The sequence below is a fragment of the Cibotium barometz genome, chromosome 36 (genome assembly GCF_041138505.1).
Source record: "Cibotium barometz isolate CiBa-2024 chromosome 36, ASM4113850v1, whole genome shotgun sequence".
NCBI classification, from domain to species: Eukaryota; Viridiplantae; Streptophyta; class Polypodiopsida; order Cyatheales; family Cibotiaceae; genus Cibotium; species Cibotium barometz.
This window is the reverse complement of record NC_141081.1, coordinates 27,064,582-27,087,489: the sequence shown is the minus strand read 5'-3', so window position 1 is coordinate 27,087,489 and position 22,908 is coordinate 27,064,582. Positions and strand designations below refer to the sequence as shown.

The 22,908-nt window shown below is 45.1% G+C and overlaps 1 protein-coding gene across 7 annotated transcripts in view; it reads left to right on the top strand.

The window, feature by feature from the left end:
- Positions 1-2,378: 2,378 nt before the first annotated feature.
- LOC147617708 (anoctamin-like protein) overlaps positions 2,379-22,908 on the top strand; it is a 69,105-nt gene continuing 48,575 nt past the window's right edge. The window contains exons 1-2 of one of the 7 annotated variants that reach the window (XM_086775951.1): positions 2,379-2,594; positions 3,179-3,427. In XM_086775951.1, coding sequence (XP_086632077.1) covers positions 3,200-3,427 — 228 coding nt within the window. In that variant the 5' untranslated portion in view covers positions 2,379-2,594; positions 3,179-3,199. The other 6 variants (XM_086775955.1, XM_086775952.1, XM_086775953.1 and 3 more) reach the window with 6 other exon arrangements.

Genomic DNA, 22,908 nt, shown 5'->3' with positions numbered 1-22,908 from the left:
CATCGCCAAGAGCGCACCAAACACTTACGCCAGGTAGGAGCTTACTCATCTTGGAAGCTCGAGTGCTTCTACAAGCACTCGAGCTTCCAAAGATGAGTTCTCGAATAGTTGATTCATCATCATCACCATTGAGGTGTGGATCTACAACACCCAACATCCATCGCCACAATAGCGCACCATACACTTATGTGAGGTTGGAGCTTGGTCATTACCTTCTCTTGTTTTTTGATTTTCCGTCTCTTTCCTTCATGTGCTCCTTCTTGACTGAGTAGTTGCATATCATGAGATCCAAACATCATAACATGGAAAACCCCTAAAAACAACAAAAAACCCTAATCTCTCAACAAAACTAACATGCATCACTCCTTATGTTTCTTCTCTTAATTATGAACTGAGTCACATAAACCACTTTAGAACTACAAATGCTCTTAAAAAATCAAGAATAGACTAACGTATTGTTTTGTGAAAGGCTAGTCAGGTTTTTCATGTCGTGAAAAACTTAACTCCTTTTTCTTGCCAAATCATTTCTTTAAAGTAATCATAAAACAAAATAGGCATCATAACCTTCTAATTGGACATGCCAATTAGTGAATTCCATGCTAAATTTTGATTGAGAAAAACTAATGTTTTTTCACGTGATAGAGTAAAAAATTGATGAGATGTAGCATGAGACCTTATTTGTTGATTGTATTACATCATGCTAACCCATATAAGAAGCTTGTAAAAGTGTTAGTTGCTCAACCATAGCTTCTCCTCATAATGGGGGCCTTACAAAACATGAGCAAATTTAACCCATCACAAAATAGAGTGAGGGTGGACCAGAATATATTCCAATAAGGAGCTCTAACTATTCTCAAAAAGTGGCAAGTTTAGACGCCTCCAAAAATAAGAATTAGGTTTGCATTACATGGTGCGGAGCATCCTAAGACAGCATCTTCTTTGACTAGAAGTTGAGATGTTACTGGTGTTGCTGCACAACTACTTTAAGATCTCATCACAAATTGAAGTGAAGAAGCATAAATTCTTGCGTTGCAAAAGAGAGAATAGAGTAGGTGGAGTGTCAAACCTTTCCTTGTGTAAGGTTGATGAGGATGAGGAGTCATTGTTATAAGTTATCACTTAATGTCACGTGGACTTGTAAGGTTCAAGTTTTCTTAGAGCTAAAACATGCATTTGTAGATTTTGTTATTAGTATTTTAGAATCTACTTTTGTGCCATGAAAGCATATATTTGGGTGTTCTCAACATGATAATAGATAATAATGCAAATCACCAAGCCAAGTTGAGTTATGTGTGCACATACTCAAACTTTTTTACACCAAGCCAAGTTGAGTTATGTGTGCACATACTCAAACTTTTTTATTTTTACGTAATTACTTGAGATAGTGGATGGATGGCGAGAAGAAAATTTTATTCAAGTTATCATAAAATAAATAGGGTGGAGTAATTACTCGAGATAGTGGATGGATGGTGAGAGGAAAATTTTATTCAAGTTATCTTGAAATAGATAGAGTGGAGTAACTTTGATGTAAATTTTGTTCTCCATGGTGTTTTATGGTAATGGTATATAACATTAGTTTGTTTTTTGAGTTTCCTTTGCATGGATACAAATATTAGTTTATTTTTTGAGTTTCCTTTTCATGGACATTAGTTTGTTTTTTAAGTTTCCTTTTCATGGATACAAATATTAGTTTGTTTTTTGAGTTTCCTTTTCATGGTGTTTTATGGTATATTACATTAGTTTGTTTTGTGAGTTCCTTTTTCATGGATACAAAAATTATGAAATGTACCGGTTCAACTACACATCATTGCACATTGTGGCACATAAAAGCACGCATACTTTGTGCGATATTTTATGCTTGTTGTTTTACTAACTTGCGTTGTCTTTTCCAAAAAGGATCGCAAGCTTGCAGCGTAAAACATTGATTGTTTGATGTAGGATGATGTGGTGTGTGACAAGGTGGGACACTTTCTTGCCAGTTAGCAATAAGTGAAGGGGATCCCAACAAGATGCACTACTAATGAGTGAGAGGTTCATTTCTTTAATCGGGCACCCCTTAGGGAGTGAGAAGGAAGGGGGGAAGGGGGTTGTGTTTTCACTCTACCAGTAGGTTGGCTCCTCCGTTAAATTGATGCTATAGCTTGCCAATTATCATAGGTAGGGGTAACAAGAAGGAAAGGTACTTCGCGAGATGAAAAACGGTAACTACGGGAGGATCTTGGGCCAGAGGCGAGTCGGAAAAAGAAAAAAAGGAAAAGGAAGGAAAGGGACGTCGTGGACTTTTTCCGGAGAGGCGACAACCGAAGAGAGAGAGAGAGCAGCTGGGCAGGTATGAAAGCCACTTGATACCATCATGAGTAGGAGGAGGTTGGAGGAAGTGAATAGGACCCATCAAAAGGTGGGCCTAACGAAGGGGGGGCCATTGTTGCAAGCTCTCCACTTGTTCATATTTCTAGAGACTTGTCCTCCCTGTCCTTCAGTCTTTCTCACACGTGGCCCAGGCCATACATAGAGCTCGCCCCTTAGCAAACCGCAAGCAAAACCAATGCCCACTTCCGATCAAGTCTCTGCTCTCAACAACCCTCAAAAGCAAGGTCAGTATTTCTTGCGCCCACTCTTGCAGCTTGAAATCATATTCCTCTACTACAGTAATTACACAATTTCTGTGTGCGATGCTTGTATGTTGATATAATTGATTAATGGGCTCTTTACCAAAAAAGGATTTGATTAATGGTTTATATCTTTTTCTTGTCTCTGCCTGTCGGTAGTGCTTGTGGGCGCCCATTTTAGTCTGCAGAATGCATTTGATATAAGTACTAAAAGCAGGCAAAACTCAAATTGGGTTCACCTTGCATTGAACAAGAGTAATCCAAAAGATAATCGCAAGATTCTGGAAGGATTAAAATTCAAGATTTTTAAAGTTCTGTTATTTTGGGGGCGGGGGGGGGGGCGGGAAATCTTCTATTTGTCTTTCTGAATCGTTAATAAATATTTTTTTAAGGTAGGAGCGGTTTGATTTTTACTGTTTTTTTTTCTGTCTTTTGAATCCCTTTTTTTTTTTTTTTTTGTTGGTTGATTGGCAAATACTACAGATCTATGATTTTGCGCTGTTGAACTAAGGTAGAAAAATTGTAGTGTAGTTTTAATTTTACTCCACAAAATCAATGTTGTTTTGCAGAAATAACAGAGAAAGCCAAACATGGGCGAAAATCTTGACAAAGCCTTGAATGACAAGGCACCAGATTCCCCCGTCTTTGAAGTGGCTGTTGTGTACATCAAGCCAAATAATGAAGAGAGAGAGAGTAAGCTTGCTCATTTTTTCAACGAAAAGCCGGAATGTGCGCTGGGACACTTCACGAATGAGTTAAAGAACAAGGGCCTCTTGTTGGAAGATGTGGAGGGACTTTCTTCAGAGCATTTCTTGAAGGTAAAGTAAGCCTTTTAATGCTTTCTTTTGAACATTGGTGTTTGGGGATGATGCATGTCACACCTTGCATGATATTTGGCTGCCTGTCTTATTATATGCCTAAGGTCATCTTGTGCTGAGCTGGCTTTATCAGTCTAATAGTAACATCCTCCTTGTGGAGCTGTGTTGAAGGTGGTGCTTTAAGGGGCACACCCTCAGTAGTGTCATAAGATATCTCAGAACTTGTTAGAGGCTTCCCTTAGCCCTCTTCTCCCACAATCCTTCATAGCACGGTAGAAAGAGGTAAGAAGGCCAGTGATTGCTCAAGAGTCTCTATGGACCTGAGTACGCTATTTCGTGCGCTCTCATCATGGAAAGTAATAGGGCGAGAGACCAACGATCAATGTTCTAAATGGAAACTGAGTCCCAAAACTCTTCTAAAAACGGCAACAGAACCTGCCTATGATCTCTTAATGGATAGAGCATTTGAATGGGTGAAGTTCCTTGGCCTTAATCTCACATGGCAAGCTGTGTGGTGGTACTCTGATTGACCAATTGCAATCCTCATGTGGGACGGAACATGACCACCTCCATTCATTTAGGTGAAGAATGCCTGCCTGTTTTTACCCTGGAGGTATGGAAAAATCATCACATCGGTTCTGTTGATTACTTTGCAAGCCTGGTATTTGAAGACCAACTTTGACATATTGCTTTCTTAAAAGTGTAGCCTACTTTTAATATATTAAAAATGCAGGCAACCCTGGTTTAAGGGCTTCCCAACTGTAGGTTGTCTCCTATGATCCCGTGCTTTTTTATCCTGCAATTTCGTGACGGCGTCCCTCATATTTGTAGTAGTAACAAAGAGAAACTTGAAAGCCTTGGAAAGTGCATAGGTTTTGTGGCTGCTGATTAGAGACTTCACATATGCATATGCACTTTAATGCCCTCAAATCATCTGAGTCTGGAACGTATAGCTTGCCGTTCCTCTTGAAATTTCCATTCTCAATAGTAAATCTACGTTTACGCGATGATAAATCAAACGAGGCTGATTCCTCATCAACTTGGCTAGCCTTATTCAATAACGATTGAACATATAGAGCTATCCTTTGAGCTTCACGTATTCTATGAATGATCTCATTCTTGACTATATTGAAAATCATGTGGTATACATTATCTTTGAGATGATGCATTGGCTACAACATTTTCCTTTCTATGCGTTGATACAAGATTTCCATGTGAAATTTTCTTTAACTCTGCCCATCTTGCCTGATGGTCTCTTAAATCTGGATGGTTGGAAAAGTACTTTAGTGTATCATGATCTGTGTATACCTCAAACTCAGTTTCTACAAGTGATGCCTCCACTCCTTAGTGCATGTATTCTTCGGGATTTCTTGTTGTTTGTGTGACATTTGTCACATGCACCCAGGTGCGATGTGACACTGGCTCAGCATCAGCGCCATACTTGTACAGAAGTAGTAACATATTTATCGTACGCGCCGTGACCCCATTGTGTGCCTTGGTTTAGGGACATGTGAGGACAAGCTACATAGGTCCTTCCAAGCCTTAGGTGTCAGAGTCTCATCACTTCACCCACCTGGAGAATAGTCAGTGCATATAGGTCACCTTAGCATAGCAAACATTTAGAAGCATTTAGGAGCATGTTTAGCAAAGGGATTAAATGCCCTCGAGGCCGTCCCTTGGGCCAGCCTATGAGCTTTGTCTTGCGAGCCACCATGGGCCGCACCAATTAGGGGCTTACAAGAGGCTTATATAAAGTCGGCAGCCCTACAAGGCTTGGACAGCCAGTCGGCCATGTTCAGATGAAGTCGGCTAGCAGCCGGGACAACATGCGCACCACACGTGTGGAAGCGATGTCATAAAATAATCATTTGCTGCAGTCATGAGCATTTTCTACAGGCCAACAGCAATCCATATGACCAACCAGCAGCATGTAGACATATATAAGAAGCCCCGCAGTCCCAAGCATAAGTCATCTTCTTCTTGATCCCGAAACAACCTGATGCTCATGGTGGAGACCTTCAATTTCCAAAGTCTCAGGCTGAGAAGAGAATAAAGAGAGTTAAAGATATGCAAGCTGTAATATTGGGGGAAACCATGGTGGACCTCTTACATGTCATTTTTTTCAGGTGGCAATAGATGGTTTCGAGGAGAGAGTGGTATATGACGTGCATATATAGAATGAACCATGTTGCACCCAAGTTTCCAGAAAAGAGAATCTACTAGAAAATCATACCTAGCTTGCAAACATTTATATTATATCTTCTTATGTGTGTTGGGGCTTAAGAAAAATGAGCATATATTTATACATCAACCCACACTTAAAGCTATGGATGTTTCGTTAGCACTTAGTCGTCCTAGAAACCATGTCTAGTAACTAAAGTCATCACAAACCTAGCCAAGCACTCATGCTACAGTCCCAAGGCAGCTCGAAGCTATCTTCAGCATTCAGCCTTTAGTATTTGCATCTCCCTCGGCAGGTCTGGGTATGCATAAGGCTTCACAGTTGTCATCGACCTGTTTGATGGTTCAAGAGACGTTTGGTCTACATCGTCCTTGCGTTTGGCAATCCTCCGTCAATCATATTCAGTAAGTTTTCTGCGGGAGGGAGCCCTTAAGTGGGCAGTTGGGGACCCAATCTAGTGTCATCTCTACACTCTCTCTCTTCCAAGTGGACTGCTTCATGCTCACTAGCATAAAGGTATCAAGGTGGTCTTCTTGTGCGATACACGATCATACCAATTGCATGTTACAACATTGGTCCTTGAGCGTTTGTCATCGAGGAAGGTGGTTCCAAAAAGGGAGAGAGAATGTTACGACCCTAACAAGCATAACGGAGAAAAGAGGATCACTTCTGAATATCACCAGAAAAGGTAGTACATGACGTGGAGCAGCACGAGAGAGGCCCCGCAGGTGCTTCCTATCATTGCAGAAGCTGAAAAGAGAGATAAGAATGAGGCTAAGCCTAGCCACCTTTATATATGTGGGAGACTGGTCGGCCAGTAGAAAATCAGAGGACTGGCCGACAATGCATAAAAATGCTAAAATGAGGCCTAAAAATAGGCAAAAAATATGTAGTGCCTAGATGCATACGCAGGGCTTCATATGGAGCCAGATAAAGGCATGAATGTGCATGGGAAAGTCCCATCTGGGGATGAAATAATTTCCAACAGCAGCATCCATACGAATGTGCTTATGAGATTGAGTGTGAAGGGTTAACTTCGGTTGTAGGCCAAAAGACCCAATGATGTGAAGCATGGGGGTACCAGCGGGGACACATGGTGTAACTCGTAGCAGCGGTGCCGGGGGACTAGGGCCTTTGACACACTTGTTGATACCATCAATGCATATTAAAACATTTAAACATGGCCACAGCCTTAACACATATCCATCATCACTTTGCATAAAACATAAAGCTGGACAAAACATCCACAAATGCTGATAATGGAGCTTGCACGTGTGACACCGCATAGAGGCCGGAATGGGCCGACCCCCCCCCTTGGAGTATTTTATTACCCAAGGAGAATAATATCATGTACAAGCTTTGAGGGCCTTACTCTCCCCGCGGGAGATGCCGGATTATCCATATACAAATGCCATAACACAGCCCAACACGAGGCAACCAAGCCGGAACATAGGCTGTAGAAATGCTGAGCCAACAATATAATCCATATACCTCCGTGTGGGTACTGATTCTTCCCCAAAAACCACGGGTCTTCATGCAATAGAGAGGGTACAGCAAGTACAACTCTCCATTCAGCCGGTACAGTAGGTACAGTGGCTGGTACAGCAAGTACAGTGGTTGGTACAGCAGGTACAGCAAGTACAGAAGCTGGTACAGCAAGTCCAGTGGCTGGTACAGCAGGTACAGTGGCTGGTACAGCCGGTACGGTGGCTGGTACAGCAGGTACAGTAAGTACAGAAGCTGGTACAGCAAGTACGGTGGCTGGTACAGCCGGTACGGTGGCTGATACAGCAGGTATAGCAAGTACAAATGCTGGTACAACACATACAATGGCTAGAAATCATAATAAATGATTGAATACCCTTGCCTTCAGTATTTCTTCGCGATGGAAGCCTCCAAAACAGTCCCCAACAGCCGGTATTCTTCATGGGCAGCCTTCAAGAGAGAAAGAAAGAGAGTAGCCATCATTAGAGAAGCCTTCAACGGTGGTAGAGGCTAGTGTGCAGCAAGAGAGCCTCCCTTAATGAAGAGAGAGGGCTCCAATTTATAGATTTGGGCCTCCCATGAGCTAAAATGGCAAGAGAAGGTTACGATGACAAGTGGAGAGCCACACAATAGCTGAAGTGACAAGTTTGAGGCCACTTGTCTCACTTTGATCCATTTTCTAACAAGTGTCAGGCCACTTGTCTCACTTTGATCCACTTTCTTGCCACATGTCCCAATCTAAGAGATGGGTTCTCCCATAATCTTTAGCTCTAAAAATATCCCAACTAGTAGACATTCTGTCATAGGCACTTTGCCAACTCTTGGTATCTGCTCAATTCCAGATGTAATGACGCGAACAGAATTTCCATCGGAGTCAGGCCAAAAATAGCAACTCTCCTAAATTTTAGGAGTGTGGTCCTTTGTATTCTAGGATAATCCCCCATTCCCAAAGCTTGTACTTTCCAAATATTTAAACATCCTGGATTCCACCAGACCCCTTTCAGACTGGGAAATGTCCAGGCTGGTGACACATGGAGCATGAGTGTGGGGTTGTGGCGGGTAAGGGGATGCCCGGGGTCAATGATACATATATAATGGTTGGTGGTTAACCATGCTACGTTTTCTTATTCTGCATGATATTTAACAATGTCAGCAAGGATTGTAAGATTAAGGTCATTGATCATCACTTTAATAAGCCTCATGGGCAAGCTGTCCAAGGAGTTAGAGATCTGGCATGAGCTAGACAGGTCATCACTTGCGATCAGGTATAGACTAGAAAGGTTTTATTGGACCATGATATAGAATGGGAGATTGTGCAGGATGCAAAGAGAGAGAGGGGGAGTGGACGTCAAGATATGGGACAAGCATGATGATCTGTATCATGGGCAAGCTGACCAAGGAGTTAGTGATCCAGCATTTGGTTAGCTAGGTCATCATTGGCATGATGACGTCTCTCTTAGGAGCAAGCTGCCTGTCATGTGCACCTTGCACTGGGGTACACAGTGACACACTGGCATGATTATCAGTGCAACATTTGTACAGAAGTGACTTTTTTTAGGAATATTTGTTGTATGCTGTGACCCCATTGTGAGTCCTCAGTCTAGGGAGAGCCAGGCACGAGCTACGTAGGTCAGTCTTTGTGCCTTAGAGGTTAGTCAATTGTCAGTCCTCTTAACCCACTTGGAGAAATCATCATACAAGAGCATGTAGGTGTCTGCCATAGCCATAGCTGTTAGAAGTCATCTCCTGTCTATATTTATACACTAGGGCCTCTGTTGTGGGTGTGCCTGCCCTGTATAAGGTGTTTTATCATTTTTCCTCACTCCCCGTATTTTTTTCCTATTTTTTTCATTTTTTCCAGTGGTGTGGAGGGATGCCAGAGGTTGGCAGGAGCACCTAGTGGCTGGCCGACTGTCCCATCTGCAGTCTTGTGGCTGGCCGACTGCCCAGACATTAGTCGTGGACTTCTGTATTGCTGGCCGACTGGATGTATGCAGTCGTGGACTTCTTTTTTGCTAGCCATGAGCAGTCGTGGAGGGCCACCAGTGCTGGCCGACTGCTCACATGGGGCATATAAATAGGCCCCATGTCCCCACCACTTCCTCATTCAGTCTTTTGCGGGATCTTGTGTATAGAGAAGAGTTTACACACCTATCTCTCTGTGTTTCTTGTGCTGTCTATTTTCTGCATTCTACTTGCTCTTGTCTACCCAAGTTTAGTTATCGTTTCCGCTGCATGTTCTGACATGGTATCAGAGCCCTAGGCTCGTGATAGATCTTGGGAGTTTTTCTGAGCAAGAGGGGGATCGTTAGGTTGCTGATTGGTGGACTGTTTTGGACTGTACGGGAAGAGAAGGTGCAAGAGGAAGGTGGGCTAAGGTGTTGGACAGCCACTTGCAGGTTTTACAGATTTTTTTTCCCACCCACCCACCCTTTCAGGTTACTCCCTGCGATGGCAGATTTACTAGAGATGGCTGAGAAGCACGTGAAGATTCTGACTCTCCCCACGTTCCCAGTGGATCGTCAGTTGGACGGGTCCAATTACGGCATCTGGAAGGTCATGATGGAGTCTGTGCTGGAGTCATATGACCTTGCTGATTTTATCATCATCGGGGTTCCATGGCCGGAAGCAGGGGAAGGGGAGTTACTGTCGACTAGGAAGGATCGAGAGGCACAGGCACACATGTGGGATCGTGTCAACGCCAGGGTCCGGTCATTTATTTTCCTCAACTGTACACCACAAGTGATCAATCATGTAAAGCACATGACGCTGGCGAGAGGCATATGGGAGCACTTGGCTTCTTTGTATAACAGGGTATCACCCATGAAACGGATCTCCTTGGAAGTGCAGATGCGGGTTATGAACCCTGCAAAGTCCTCGACAATGCGGGAACACATTAACAAGCTGCAGGCCCTTCAGCAGGAAGTCCTACAAGCTGGGAAAGAGATATCATCTGAAGACATGGCCATCACTTTGCTGTCCCACTTGCCTGCACAGTATTCTGCTTTCTATTCTTCGTTGATTACGAGTGGCAGGCTCAGCACCATTACCTGGGAGGAGCTTGTGCCAATGGTCTTGGCCAGGAGGAACGTTTCATGAACCCACATCACAGCGGAGGTTCGGAGGCCTTAACTGGCCAACGGTCGAAAGGCCGGAATAACAACAAGGGCAAAGGAAAGGCTTCATCGGAGAAGTCTTTTGAGAAGAAGTCTGATTCAGAACGAGAGAAGCTGAAGGCCGAAAGATCCTATAATGATTGTGGTGAGAAAGGCCACTATTGGAGAAAGTGCCCTAAGCGGACAGGGAAGAGTGCTGATTCCTCAGCCTCAGCTGCAAAGATTCCGGCATTGTGACTTAGAGATGGTGGACTCCTACGCTTCATCATCTTCGAGCAAGGAGGCAGTTGGCTTCACCGCGAAGGATACCCGGGAATGGATTCTTGACAGTGGTGCTTCCAGGCACATGACTCCATCTCGTGACTTCTTTCTGGATCTGAAACGGCAGTCAGGTCGCATCTTTATTGGCGACAACTCCACTATTCCGATACATAGTGAGAGCCGGATGGAGATTATTCCCGACGGCAAGGGGGGCAAGCATGCTTCTCGTGTTCTTTATGTCCCTGCTCTGGGCTTTCATCTTCTCTCAGTGCATGAAGTATGCAAGACTGGCTTTCGGGTGGAATTTGAGGAGCATTCAGTTGCTCTAAGGGACCGTGAGACTGGCCAGGTTGTTTGGGAAGGCGGTGTGGAGAATGGTATCTACAAGCTCTCTGCACTCTCCTCATTGACAGGTTCTCAAGTCGGAGATTTGTGGCACTTTTGTTTTGGCCACTTAAATGTGGATGCATTGAGGCGAGCTTTCCGGGACCAGATGGTGGTTGGCTTGCCAGAGGTTGGTAGTAGGCAAGGGCGTTGCAGCTCTTGCATACGTGGTAAGCAGCACAGGGAATCCTTTCCGAAGCAGGCTTCCAGGCGGGCTTTGAAACCATTGGAGTTGATTCACACTGACTTGTGTGGACCTCAGCAGACACCATCTTTGGATCTCTCTACTTTATGCTGCTTGTTGATGATTGTACCAGATTCACGTGGGTCTACTTTCTTTCCCAGAAGGACCAAGCTTTTGCTCGGTTCAAGGATTGGCACGTGATGGTGGAGAAAGAGTCTGGATTTCAGGTTCTCCTCGATTGTATTTCTCAGATTTTGTGCAGATCATGGCATCAAAAGGGAACTAGCCAATACTGGATCGCCTTCGGAGAATGGAGTTGTCGAACGCAAGAACAGGACTGTGGTGGAGATGGCGAGGACCATGCTGGAGCATCGTGATCTTCCTCGTCCACTTTGGGGAGAGGTTGTGGCAACGGCTGTCCATACCCTCAACCGATCTCCGACGACTTCAGCACCCCATATGACTCCATTTGAGGCATACTTTGGCAGAAAACCTGATGTCTCGCACTTCCGTGTCTTTGGGAGTGATGCGTATGTACATATTCCGAAGAAGCACAGGGGGAAGCTTGACTCCAAGTCCCGCAAGCTTGTATTTGTGTGGTATAATTCTCTTTCCAAGGGATACAGGTTGTATGATCCAGACAGGAACGAGATTGTTGTCAGCCGGGATGTGGTCTTTGACGAGCATGTTCCAGTATCCACTGTCGAGGAGCCGCCACTTCTTGGAGATCCAGAGGAGTCTGATGATGATTCCCAGACCATCATTCTAGTTGATCAACCTCAGTCAGTACAGGAGGTTGAGCCCGCAGCTGGAATTGAGCCCCCGTGATCACAGGAGGCTCCAGGATGTGTTCGAGTACCTAGGTGGTTGTTAGACACCCTTCGGGAGTCAGGTGTCACGGAGCTACCCTTCGAGTGGACCGCAGAGGACGGCTCTCGAAGATCACATAGAGTCCGAGATAAAAGCAACACAGCGGAGCTTCTTCAGGTGAACTATGCTTTGATGTCTTGTATCATGCGGGACAAAGAGCCCACTTCCGTAAAGGAAGCCCTTTCACAGGATACTTGGAGGAAAGCCATGCAGGTGGAACTTCATGCCATCGAGAAGAACAACACTTGGGAGTTGGTACTGAGGCCGTCGAAGTGGTCAGTCATTGGTGTCAAATGGGTCTTTAAGACCAAATATGCGTCTGATGGGTCGGTGGACAAACACAAAGCCAGACTTGTGGCTAAAGGTTATGCTCAGCGGTGGCCAGGCATCGACTACGAGGATACCTTTGCACCGACAGCACGGATGTCCACGATTCGGACCGTTCTTGCCCTTGCTTCTTCTCAGAGGTGGCCCGTGTATCAAATGGATGTAAAATCTGCGTTCCTTAATGGCGACCTGCAGGAGGAGGTGTATGTTGAGCAGCCTCCAGGCTTTATTGTTCCAGGATCTGAAGGGATGGTTTACAGGTTACGTAAGGCCTTGTATGGTCTTAAGCAGGCTCCCAGGGCTTGGAATCAGAAGATTGATTCCTTCTTTATTCGGACTGGATTTCAGAGATCGGTTGCAGATCCGAACTTGTATCTCTTTCGGGAACGCGGCATGGTCACGCTTATCATCCTTTATGTGGATGATCTCATTCTCACCGGCGGTCATGTGGAGCACATTAGAGTGACGAAGGCTGCCCTGTCAAAGGAGTTTGAGATGACCGACTTAGGCTTACTCCACTTCTTTTTGGGATTGGAGATCTGGCAGACCCAGAGGGGTTTTTTCGTGTCTCAGCAGCGGTATGTTCATGAGTTGCTTGAGGCCTTTGGGATGGAGAACTGCAAGCCTATTACTTCGCCGATGGACCCGAACACAAAGTTAACCGTTACTGATCCTTGTGAGCCAGTTGATGCCTCGCAGTACCGGAAGTTGGTTGGTTCATTGATCTGGTTGTTGAACACCAGATTGGACTTGAGCTTCTCCGTGGGGCTGTTGAGCTCTTTTATGCAGACGCCATTGAAGACTCATTGGGACGCAGGATTGCGGATCTTGCGGTATCTGCAGAGTACGAAGGATCTGGGACTCTTTTACACAGGAGGGGATGGAGTCAGGCTCCAAGGTTGGAGTGACTTAGATTGGGGAGGAGATCCAGACACGAGGAGATCTACTTCAGGATATAGTTTCACCCTCGGCTCAGGAGCAGTTTCTTGGAGCAGCAAGAGGCAGCCAACTATTGCCCTTTCTTCGACAGAGGCAGAGTACCGGGCTGCTTGTGGTGCTGCTTGAGAGGTTGTATGGCTGCGGAGGCTGCTAGGCGAGATTGGGTTTCCACAAAGGGAGCCCACAGTCATCCAATGCGATAACCAGAGTTGTATAGCTATTGCTCGGAACCCGGTCTTCCATCCCCGGACCAAGCATATAGAGATACAGTATCACTTTGTATGTGAGAAGATCTTGGCTGGTGACATCTTGCTACTTTATTGTTCGACGGAGGACAATGCGGCGGACCTCTTCACAAAGTCTCTACCTCAGGCTACGCTTAGGCGGCACTCCAGCTCCCTTGGGTTGGTTTCACAGCCAGGAGCTGAGAGGGGGTGTTAGAAGTCATCTTCTGTCTATATTTATACACCAGGGCCTCTGTTGTGGGTGTGCCCGCCCTGTATAAGGTGTTTTATCATTTTTCCTCACTCCCCGTATTTTTTCCCTATTTTTCCCATTTTTTCCAGTGGTGTGGAGGGATGCCAGAGGTTGGCAGGAGCACCTAGTGGCTGGCCGACTGTCCCATCTGCAGTCTTGTGGCTGGCCGACTGCCCAGACATCAGTTGTGGACTTCTGTATTGCTGGCCGACTGGATGTATGCAGTCGTGGACTTCTTTTTTGCTGGCCGACTGCTCATGCCGTCGTGGAGGGCCACGAGTGCTGGCCGACTGCTCACATGGGGCATATAAATAGGCCCCATGCCCCCACCACTTCCTCATTCATTTTTTTGCGGGATCTTGTGTATAGAGAAGAGTTTACACACCTCTCTCTCTGTGTTTCTTGTGCTGTATATTTTCTGCATTCTACTTGCTCTTGTCTACCCAAGTTTGGTTATCATTTCCGCTGCATATTCTGACATAGCTACATGAGTAGGCATGTTTAGGACCATTGCATAGAAGGGGCCAGCCCTAAGGCCAGCCCCCAAGGCAGCCCAACATGGGCTAGCCTTGCAAGGGGTAGCAAACCCCTAGCCATACAAGGCCATACAGTCGGCTAGCCCTTGGTGGCTTAGGTGACTGAGTCGGCCGGGCCTCCAGTCGGCCCGCACGCGACCAGCCCTACAAGCAGCCGACTGGGCATGTATACCAGTGGTGGGCAATTACAGCAGCCGGCTGGGGAATAATAGCAGCCGACAGTGATTCAGCAGGCGGACTGTGCATTTAAGGCAGTCGTGGGAGATATTCTGGAGGCCGACAGCTCTCTAAGGCAGCCGACTGCAACCTGAGGCCATATATATTCAGGCGCCTCATTCCCACACCATTCATTCAGGTATGCAGCAGCATACAAGATCAGTTCAGTATTTCAAATCAACTCTAGGCTATTCTGGAAGCTCCTCTTCACATTCAGCCAACATATGTGTAGTCCTATAGCTATCTGGACTTGCATCAGTGGCCAAAAGAGTCTTCAGCAGAGCCTCGGACTAGGTGAATACTCAGCCGACGTACGATCTTCCTCGTCCTTGCGTTGGGCATTCACATTGCTTGTTTCTCAAGCATTGTACAACATTCTCCAAAGAATGTTATAAGCAAATGCTCGTGCTTGCAGAGAGAGGGGGGGGGGGGGGGGGGGTTAAACATTGGTATCAGAGCATTAGGCTGGTAACCCAACTCGGCTACCTAAAGAAGTGAGAGCATCAGGTGGATGGTAAAACTGTAGTCTGGAAAAAACACCCAGGCCTCCACCATGTTGGGAGAGACATCACATCAAGAAGAAAGCCAACAAGAAGAGATGGAGGCACAAAGCTTCCAAATAGAAAAACGCTTCCGCCAAGCACAGTAGAGCTCCTGAGAATAATAATGGAGCAAATAAATTCTCTGAAGATGCAGCTTGCGCCGAAAAAGAGAAGCCCAAAGAAGGCATCTCAGATCTGGCATAGGTCCTTCTCCATATGGAGGAACAAAGAAGAAAAGATGAAGAAGAAAAAAGAAAAGTAGAAGAAGAGAAAGAATTGAGACGTGCGGAGGAACAAAGGGATAAGGAAGCTACACGCAAATATGAGGAAGACCAACGCCGCAGAGAGAAGGCCGATTGAGAGTTCGAGTAAAGACTCGACTGGGAGGTTGTGCAAATCCGGCATCAGCAAATGATGGCACATATTCTGGCGGCTCTCCCTCAACAGGCTCCGAATTCCTCGTCCTCCATCACCCTACTACCACTGTCATACGAACCTCTCCAAATTTAGTAAATATGATGGTAAATGTGATCATGCCGCAGTTAGTCAATTTATTCATCAATTTGAAGCACATTTTCCTTTAGCTAAAATTATAGATCCACAAGACAAAGTCCATGTAGTAGTACCCAACTCATTGGGGAAGCTGTTACTTGGTGGCAGCATTGGTCACAACTTCACACAGACCTTATCACAGGCCAATTCTGTTTTCATTGGAACACCTTCGTGGCTGACCTCAAAGCCCATTTTCTTTCACCACAGTACATGACCAAACTTGAGGATGAGTTTTACAAACTCACTGAGGGTGGTTCCCTTGTTTTGAGCTATTCCAACAAGGTCATTACAATGGCCCAACAGTTGGGCATATCGAAAGAAAATAAGCTCAAGCAGTTGATTCAAGGTTTAGACACTACCATTAGGTATCCAGTGAGGAATTTTGAGCCTCAGACTTATGCACGGGCACAATGCACTGACCCTCGCTCAGAATCAGGAGTTGATGCTGAACGGAGATAAGCCCAAGCAGATAGAGTCTTTCCCAAAGCCCCAACAACAGTCATCTACCCAGGGTAAGGGGGCTCACAATAGCAAAGACCAAAAGGACCAAAAGAAAAATTAGCCGGGTCAATCGGGCAATAGAAAAGATTCTACGCCCAAGAATACTCCTAAAGAAAAAGCTAAGGAGGGCATCATTGGAGGTTATCTCCAACCCGATGAATAGACATGGTACAGGACATAGAACCGTTGTTTCTTCTATCACACTGTGGGACATGGAAAGAAAGATTACACTAAGTTCCAGGCTGAAAAGTCTGCTAAGGCATCCACTTCCAGAGTAGCATCCTCATTCACACCTCCGCCATCAGCCTTGAATGCCGATCAGCTTTTACCCTCTTTGAATTTAGTGTCACCAGTGGTATTTGATGATAAGCAGGAGGGTGTGGCCGAGGGAAAGACAAAGGCTCTCATTCGTGCCTATGGCATTGCAAAGGGACAACAGTTCATTGTCCTCTTTGACATGGGCAGTTCTAAGGATGCCATCTCTCCGCAGTTGGCCACTAAGATGAGTTGTACATTGGTTCCTTATCATCTAGATATGGGCGGGTTTATCCCTGGTCTACATACACACATCACTCATAAAGCTCAGCAATTTGAGTTTCAGGTTCAGCGGGCCACATTCCAGCGGGATCTCATTGTCTCCCAGGGTATTACATGATCCTCGGGATCCAGTGGTTTAGACAGTATGCACCCATTCTTGATTAGAGGTAGGACACTTTCACAATCGTTGAAGTTTTTTTTGAGCCTCTCATGATTCACGGTTATCGGAGCATTCCACTCATTTCCCACATTCAGGTCCAACGAGCCATCCGAAAAGGAACAAGAGTGTGCGTTGCTATATGTTTGCTCTCAGTCTAATGCGGTTCAAATAGCACCTGCAAGGGAGTAGCGGATGGGTGGTCTTTTGTCTTAATACAGCAATATCATGCTGTGAGATGACCTCCCACCCGTTAGGCCTGAGGACCATCGCATAGAGTTGGTTCCTGGTTCAGAATCTCCAAGCAAGTTCAAATAGCACCCACAAGGGAGCAACGGATGGCTGGTCTTTTGTCTCAATATAGCAATATCATGCTGTGAGATGACCTTCCACCCATTAGACCTGAGGACCATCGCATAGAGTTGGTTCCTAGTTCAGAACCTCCAAGCAATTCCCTTACCGCCTTTCTAAGGCATTGGAGAGCGAGCTGGAGCAGCAGTTGGCCCAGGTACTCGGGTTTGGATTTATCCGACCATCTTTCTCACCTTTTGCCGCTCCCATTTTGTTTGTCCAAAAGAAGGATAAGTCTACATGCTTATGTGTGGATTACAGGGCGCTCAATAAGCTAACACTGAAGAATAGATTCCCCATGCCGAGAATAGAGTACATCCTAGAATAACTCAATGGTGCAAAGATTTTTTCAAAGATAGATCTTAAGAGTGGCTACCATCAGGTTCGGATCTTCGAGGCTGACATTCCAAAAATGGCCTTGACCGAGTGTGGCTACTACGAATTTGTGGTGATGCCCTTTGGTCTCACCAACGCACCAGCGACATTGTCATGTGCACAGTGTGTATCTACCGCGTGCTACACGCACACAAGACTAGCTTCGAAGTTTGGGGAAGCCTGGAGCTAGGCAGGCTGATTGGCGAGCTGAGTTAGGGATAGACTAACGGGCGGGCACCCAAGTATGGACGGGCAGGCGCCCAAGTGTGGACGCCCGATGACCGGCCAAGAGCCTATAAAAGGGTGGCCAAGGTTAGTCATTAGTGACAGAGTCTCACGAGATTTGTGAGAGCTCTATGGTCTTGGAGCCTGGATCTAGTGCAGACGTGCACCTACTTTATGCAGCCGAGGCCGGCAGCAATCTCGAGGCCCGCGAGGGTAGCTTCGTGGCGGTATGGGACGTCGCGAGGAGGAGATTGGTCGGTACGTCAACCTAGTTAGCTCAGCTCGTGGCTCGGTGGGGACAGCCAAGATTGTGGGCTTGCCCACGGCTGTCATGGTTGGGAGGTGAGTCAGGCCTGCACTCCCCTTGTTGTTTGTTTGTTTGCAGGTTTTGAGTCTCGTACCAGGAGCGTTCAACGAGGAGATCCGGTGGGGATATGACAGTGGTATCAGAGCGTGCCTCGTGAACGAGCAAGTCGGTAGGTAGAGAAGATGAGGTCGAAGAAAGGTATGTGTTCAAAGAGCTTGCTGTTTTTTCTGTGCATACTGCTGTTTTTCAGATTCAGTATGTTGTTTTTTCATCATAAGAACCCGTGATGATAGCGATTGTGGTCTAGAAAGGGTTGTTTGCTTTGCAAAGAAGAGGAAAGATGTTTTTGAACTGTATAAACAATTTCAGGTGAGAGAAAACAGAAAAAAAGCATGTTCGTTTGTTTTGGTTGAACTCGAAAGAGAAAGAGAGCGAGAGAAGTGATGGATTGGCTATGCGGGGTCGCATGCGCGTGCTGGTCGTGTGCTGTTGGAGGACGGTCGCATGCTGGTCGTGTGGTTGTTAGAGGCGCACGCATGAAGTAGGCCAGGCCTACGTAGGCAGGCGCCCAGGCCAGGCCTACGCAGGCGCCCAGGCCTACGCAGGCAGGCGCCCAGGCCAGGCCTACGTAGGAGCCACGCCTTGTGGCCAGGCCTACGCAAGGGCCATGCCTACGCAGGCAAGCTGGCGCAGACAACCACGCAAACTTGCATGAAGGCGGCGCCGGCAGCAAGGTGGGCGACTTCAGGCTCACGCTGGCAGCCGGCGACGCTAATCCAGGAGGGAAGGAGAAAAAAAAAACCAGAAAGCATTCGGCGCTTTTGTTTTTTTTAAGATTAAACTTAAAGAAAAAAGGTTTAAAAGCCCCTCCAAGGTTTAAAGATGTTTGTTTTTTAAGAAAGCAGAATATATATATATATATATATATATATATATATATATATATATATATATATATATATATAAAACACAAAAGCAAAAGCTCAAGTAGCTTTTGGGGACAATTATATAAATCTCTTAAGTGGGCTTCTTGCCACACATCTCTCAAGTTTTCAAGCTCTCAAGCTCTCAAGTTCCCTTGCACTTTTATTGTGCAAAGATCAAATTTTCTCTCCACTTGCTCTCTTCACGATGTCGATCAAGAATCGGAGTTGGAGCCCCTTGTCGAACGTGAAGGCTTGCCGGCTACGGAAAATACCAATGCCGATCTTTTTGACGATTATGTGTCAAAATCAGATTTCCAAGAGTTCAAAGTTGCTCTCGAAGCTTCTTCTTCGGAACGTCAGGCACAAATTGCCGCCCAGATGCAAGCCTTGCAGAACTCCATCTCTCTCTTGACCACTACCCTCTCTACTCTTTCGGGTGGTCTCTTCCAAGTGGAAACCCGTTACCAAGCAGGGGAACAAGCATAAACGAAAGTTCTCTGCACCTATGGCTAACACGACTGAAGGAAAGTCTTCGAACCAACCTTCAAAGAATTCAAGTTCGACACCAACGAAGAAGAAACGACTCCGTAGGGCTTTAAAGCACAAGAAGGAAGGACGTTGTTTTATCTGCGAAGAAAAAGGACACATGCGTAACGAGTGCCCAAAGCAAAAGGGTGCAAAGACCAACACAGGACCCAAGCCAAAGGCAGCTAACCAGTTCTCTTTGACAGGTACGTCAGTTACTGTACTTTCTCGCCCTAGTGCATGTTCTGATTGTCTGTTCAACTCTAAAGTATTTGGCTTGCATGATCTTCTCCGAGTTTATGTAGAAGTGAATGGCCATAAAATTCACATTCTTCTAGACCCTGGCAGCTCACACAACTTTGTTAACTACAAACTTGTGCAGAAATTGAGTCTTGATACGACACCCAGCGATCATACCTATGAGGTACGCCTACATGCGAGAAGGCAAGTATGGGATCGAAAGGTGGAGATGCTTCCAATCCAGATTTAGGACTACAAAGATACTCTGGAATGCTATGTTATGCACCTAGAAAATGTAGACTTGTTATTAGGGATTGAGTGGTTTAAGACTCTTCAAGTCTAGATAGATTGGTCTAGTTATATTTTTTCTTTTCAGCATAGGGACATCCAGTATAGTATTTTAGGTGATTGTATTCATCCCTCTCAGGGACCTCTTGTAAATACAGTTGATTTTGAAAATATAATGGATTCTTCTTTGTATACCGCTTTCCATTTTGTATTGATTCCACTTTCTTCCTTTCTCATCCCTTCCATGGATGTAAATGAATTAAGTGTGTTTGAAAGCAAAGAATTACAGAAGATACTTGATTCGTTTCAAGATGTATTTCCTAAGAAACTGCCATCGGGTTTACCACCTGAAAGAGCAGTAGATCATCGTATTGACTTGATCCCTGGTGCCCATCCTGTTAGTATTCCATCTTACAGGATGAGCCAAGCTGATGAAGATGAGTTGGCTAAACAACTCGAAGATTATTTGAGGATGGGCCAGATCCGTCCAAGTAAATCACCTTGGGGTGCACCTGTGTTGCTTAGGAGAAAGGACAACACTTGGAGAATGTGTATGGATTACAAGAGATTGAACAAGTTGACAATTAAGAACCGTTATCCTCTCCCTAGATCAGATGACCTGATTGACTAGTTAGCAGGAGCGAAATATTTCACGAAGATAGATTTACGTACTGGCTATCACCAGATACGTATTCATGAAAGGCATGTCGAAAGAACCGCCTTTCAGACTAGGTATGGCCATTACGAGTTTCTCGTATTACCTTTTGGGTTAACCAATGCTCCAGCCACTTTCCAGCAAATGATGAACGATCTTTTTCGTGAACATTTGGGAAAATTTGTGGTGGTGTTCCTGGATGATATTTTGATATATAGTCGTACTCTTGAGGATCATGTTAGACACCTCACGATTGTCTTATCTATTTCAAGACAGAATCAACTATATGCTAAGTTAAGTAAATGTGAGTTTTTTATGACAGACATCATTTACTTGGGACACAAGATCACTAGAGATGGATTGAGCATTGAATATGACCGAGTTTAGAAGGTTTTGGATTGGCCTATACCGCGAACAGTGAAACAACTTTGTTCTTTTCTCGGTTTTGTTGTTTTTCTTCGGAAATCTGTGCGGGAGTACTCTCAGCTCACACTACCGATGACCGACTTATTGAAAGGTCGTGGACGTAAGTCAAATGAGCCTATCACTTGGAATAACGATTTAGGTATGGCCTTCAGACTTTTGAAAGATAAAGTCAAGGAAGCACCTATCTTAGCATTACCCGATCCTAGTTGGCCTTATGTTCTTGAAACTGATGCCAGTGACTATGCCATCGGGGCTGCTCTATTTCAAGATGGTAGACCGGTTGCTTTTGAAAGTAAAAAGCTAGACGACACTCAATCTCGTTGGCCAACCCTTGAGAAGGAGCTTTATGCTGTGATTCATGCTCTCAAGGTTTGGAGACATTATTTATATGGCTCCAAGTTTGTGGTATTGACTGATCATCAGTCAATCAAGTATGTGTGAGATGCCGATGATTTGAGAGAAAGGAAAGCTCGTTGGACTGAGTTAATGCAAGATTTTGATTTTGAGATCCGTTATCGGAAAGGGTCCATGAATAGTGTTGCAGATGCGCTTAGTCGAATTAGAGAGGTGAATGCTTTGTCGTTCACCGAGATTTCTACCGACTTGTTTCAGTTATTGAGAGGGCTTTACAGCACTGATAGTTATTTTGGTCCATTTTGGTAGAAGATCCAGGACGGGAGCTCATTGATTGACCAAGACTCAATGACTGAGCAGTCTACCATTCAGGCTGCAGGAGGCCAGTGGGGATGATTCGGATTGGTTTACTATTTTGTAATGACAAAATTTGTGGACCACAGATCTCGGACATTAGGTCCAAGATTCTTAACGAGTGTCACGACCCCCTTTTGCTGGACACCTTGGGGTACACAGGACACTATCGTTAGTGAAACACACTTTTTATTGGCCAAAGATGAAAGGGTATGTAGAAGATTATGTTCTCAAGTGTCAAATTTGTAAGGCAAATAAAGCTGAATGCTTTAGACAGGCTGGATTGTTATATCCTTTGCAAATTCTATTTGGGTTGTGGTAGATCGCTTGACAAAAATGGCTAGATTTTTACCGACCCGGAAGACTATTACAGCTACGTAATTAGCACGGTAGTTTATCGAGCAATTGTTTAGACTGTACGGGTTACCGCAGGACATAGTCAGTGATAGGGACTCCAAGTTTACGAGTGATTTTTGGAAACATGTTTTTGAGAAGTTGGAAACAACTTTGAATTTGAGTTCCTCAGATCATCCTCAATCTGATGGCCAGACTGAAAGAGTGAATCAGATTTTGGAGGATATGCTTCGAGCATATGTATCCAAAAGACAGAGTTCATGGGAGGATTATCTTCCTATGTTAGAATTTGCATATAACAGTACTAAGCATACGAGTACAGGTTTTAGTCCTTTCATGCTTATGTATGGTTTTCAACCTAGATCACTTGTTTTACAGTAGGATTCTCAGGACTTCAGCATGATGCAGTACGTAATTTTTTGCAAGATATGCAGGAAATGTTACAAGTTGCAAGGAATCTATTAGAAGTGCTCAAGACCGAGACAGATTTTATTCTAATAGACATCGTTCACCCAGAGAGTTCTCTGAAGGAACGATGGTGTATTTGCGAGTTCCGAAAGATTCCGAGACTTTATGGACAGGTCGATCTCCGAAATTATCCCCTAGATACTGTGGACCATTTCGTATTACACGAAGGATTGGTTCAGTTGCATATGAATTGGATTTGCCTTCTCATGTGAAAGTTCATCCTGTATTTCATGTCAGTAGACTTAAGGAAGTACTGGGTGGAACAGACCAGTTAGTTACTCCTCAAGAAATTATAGATGTCGAAGACATGATATTTATTCCGCACGAACCTGAAAAGATTCTTGGATTTCGTGAAAGAAGATTGCAT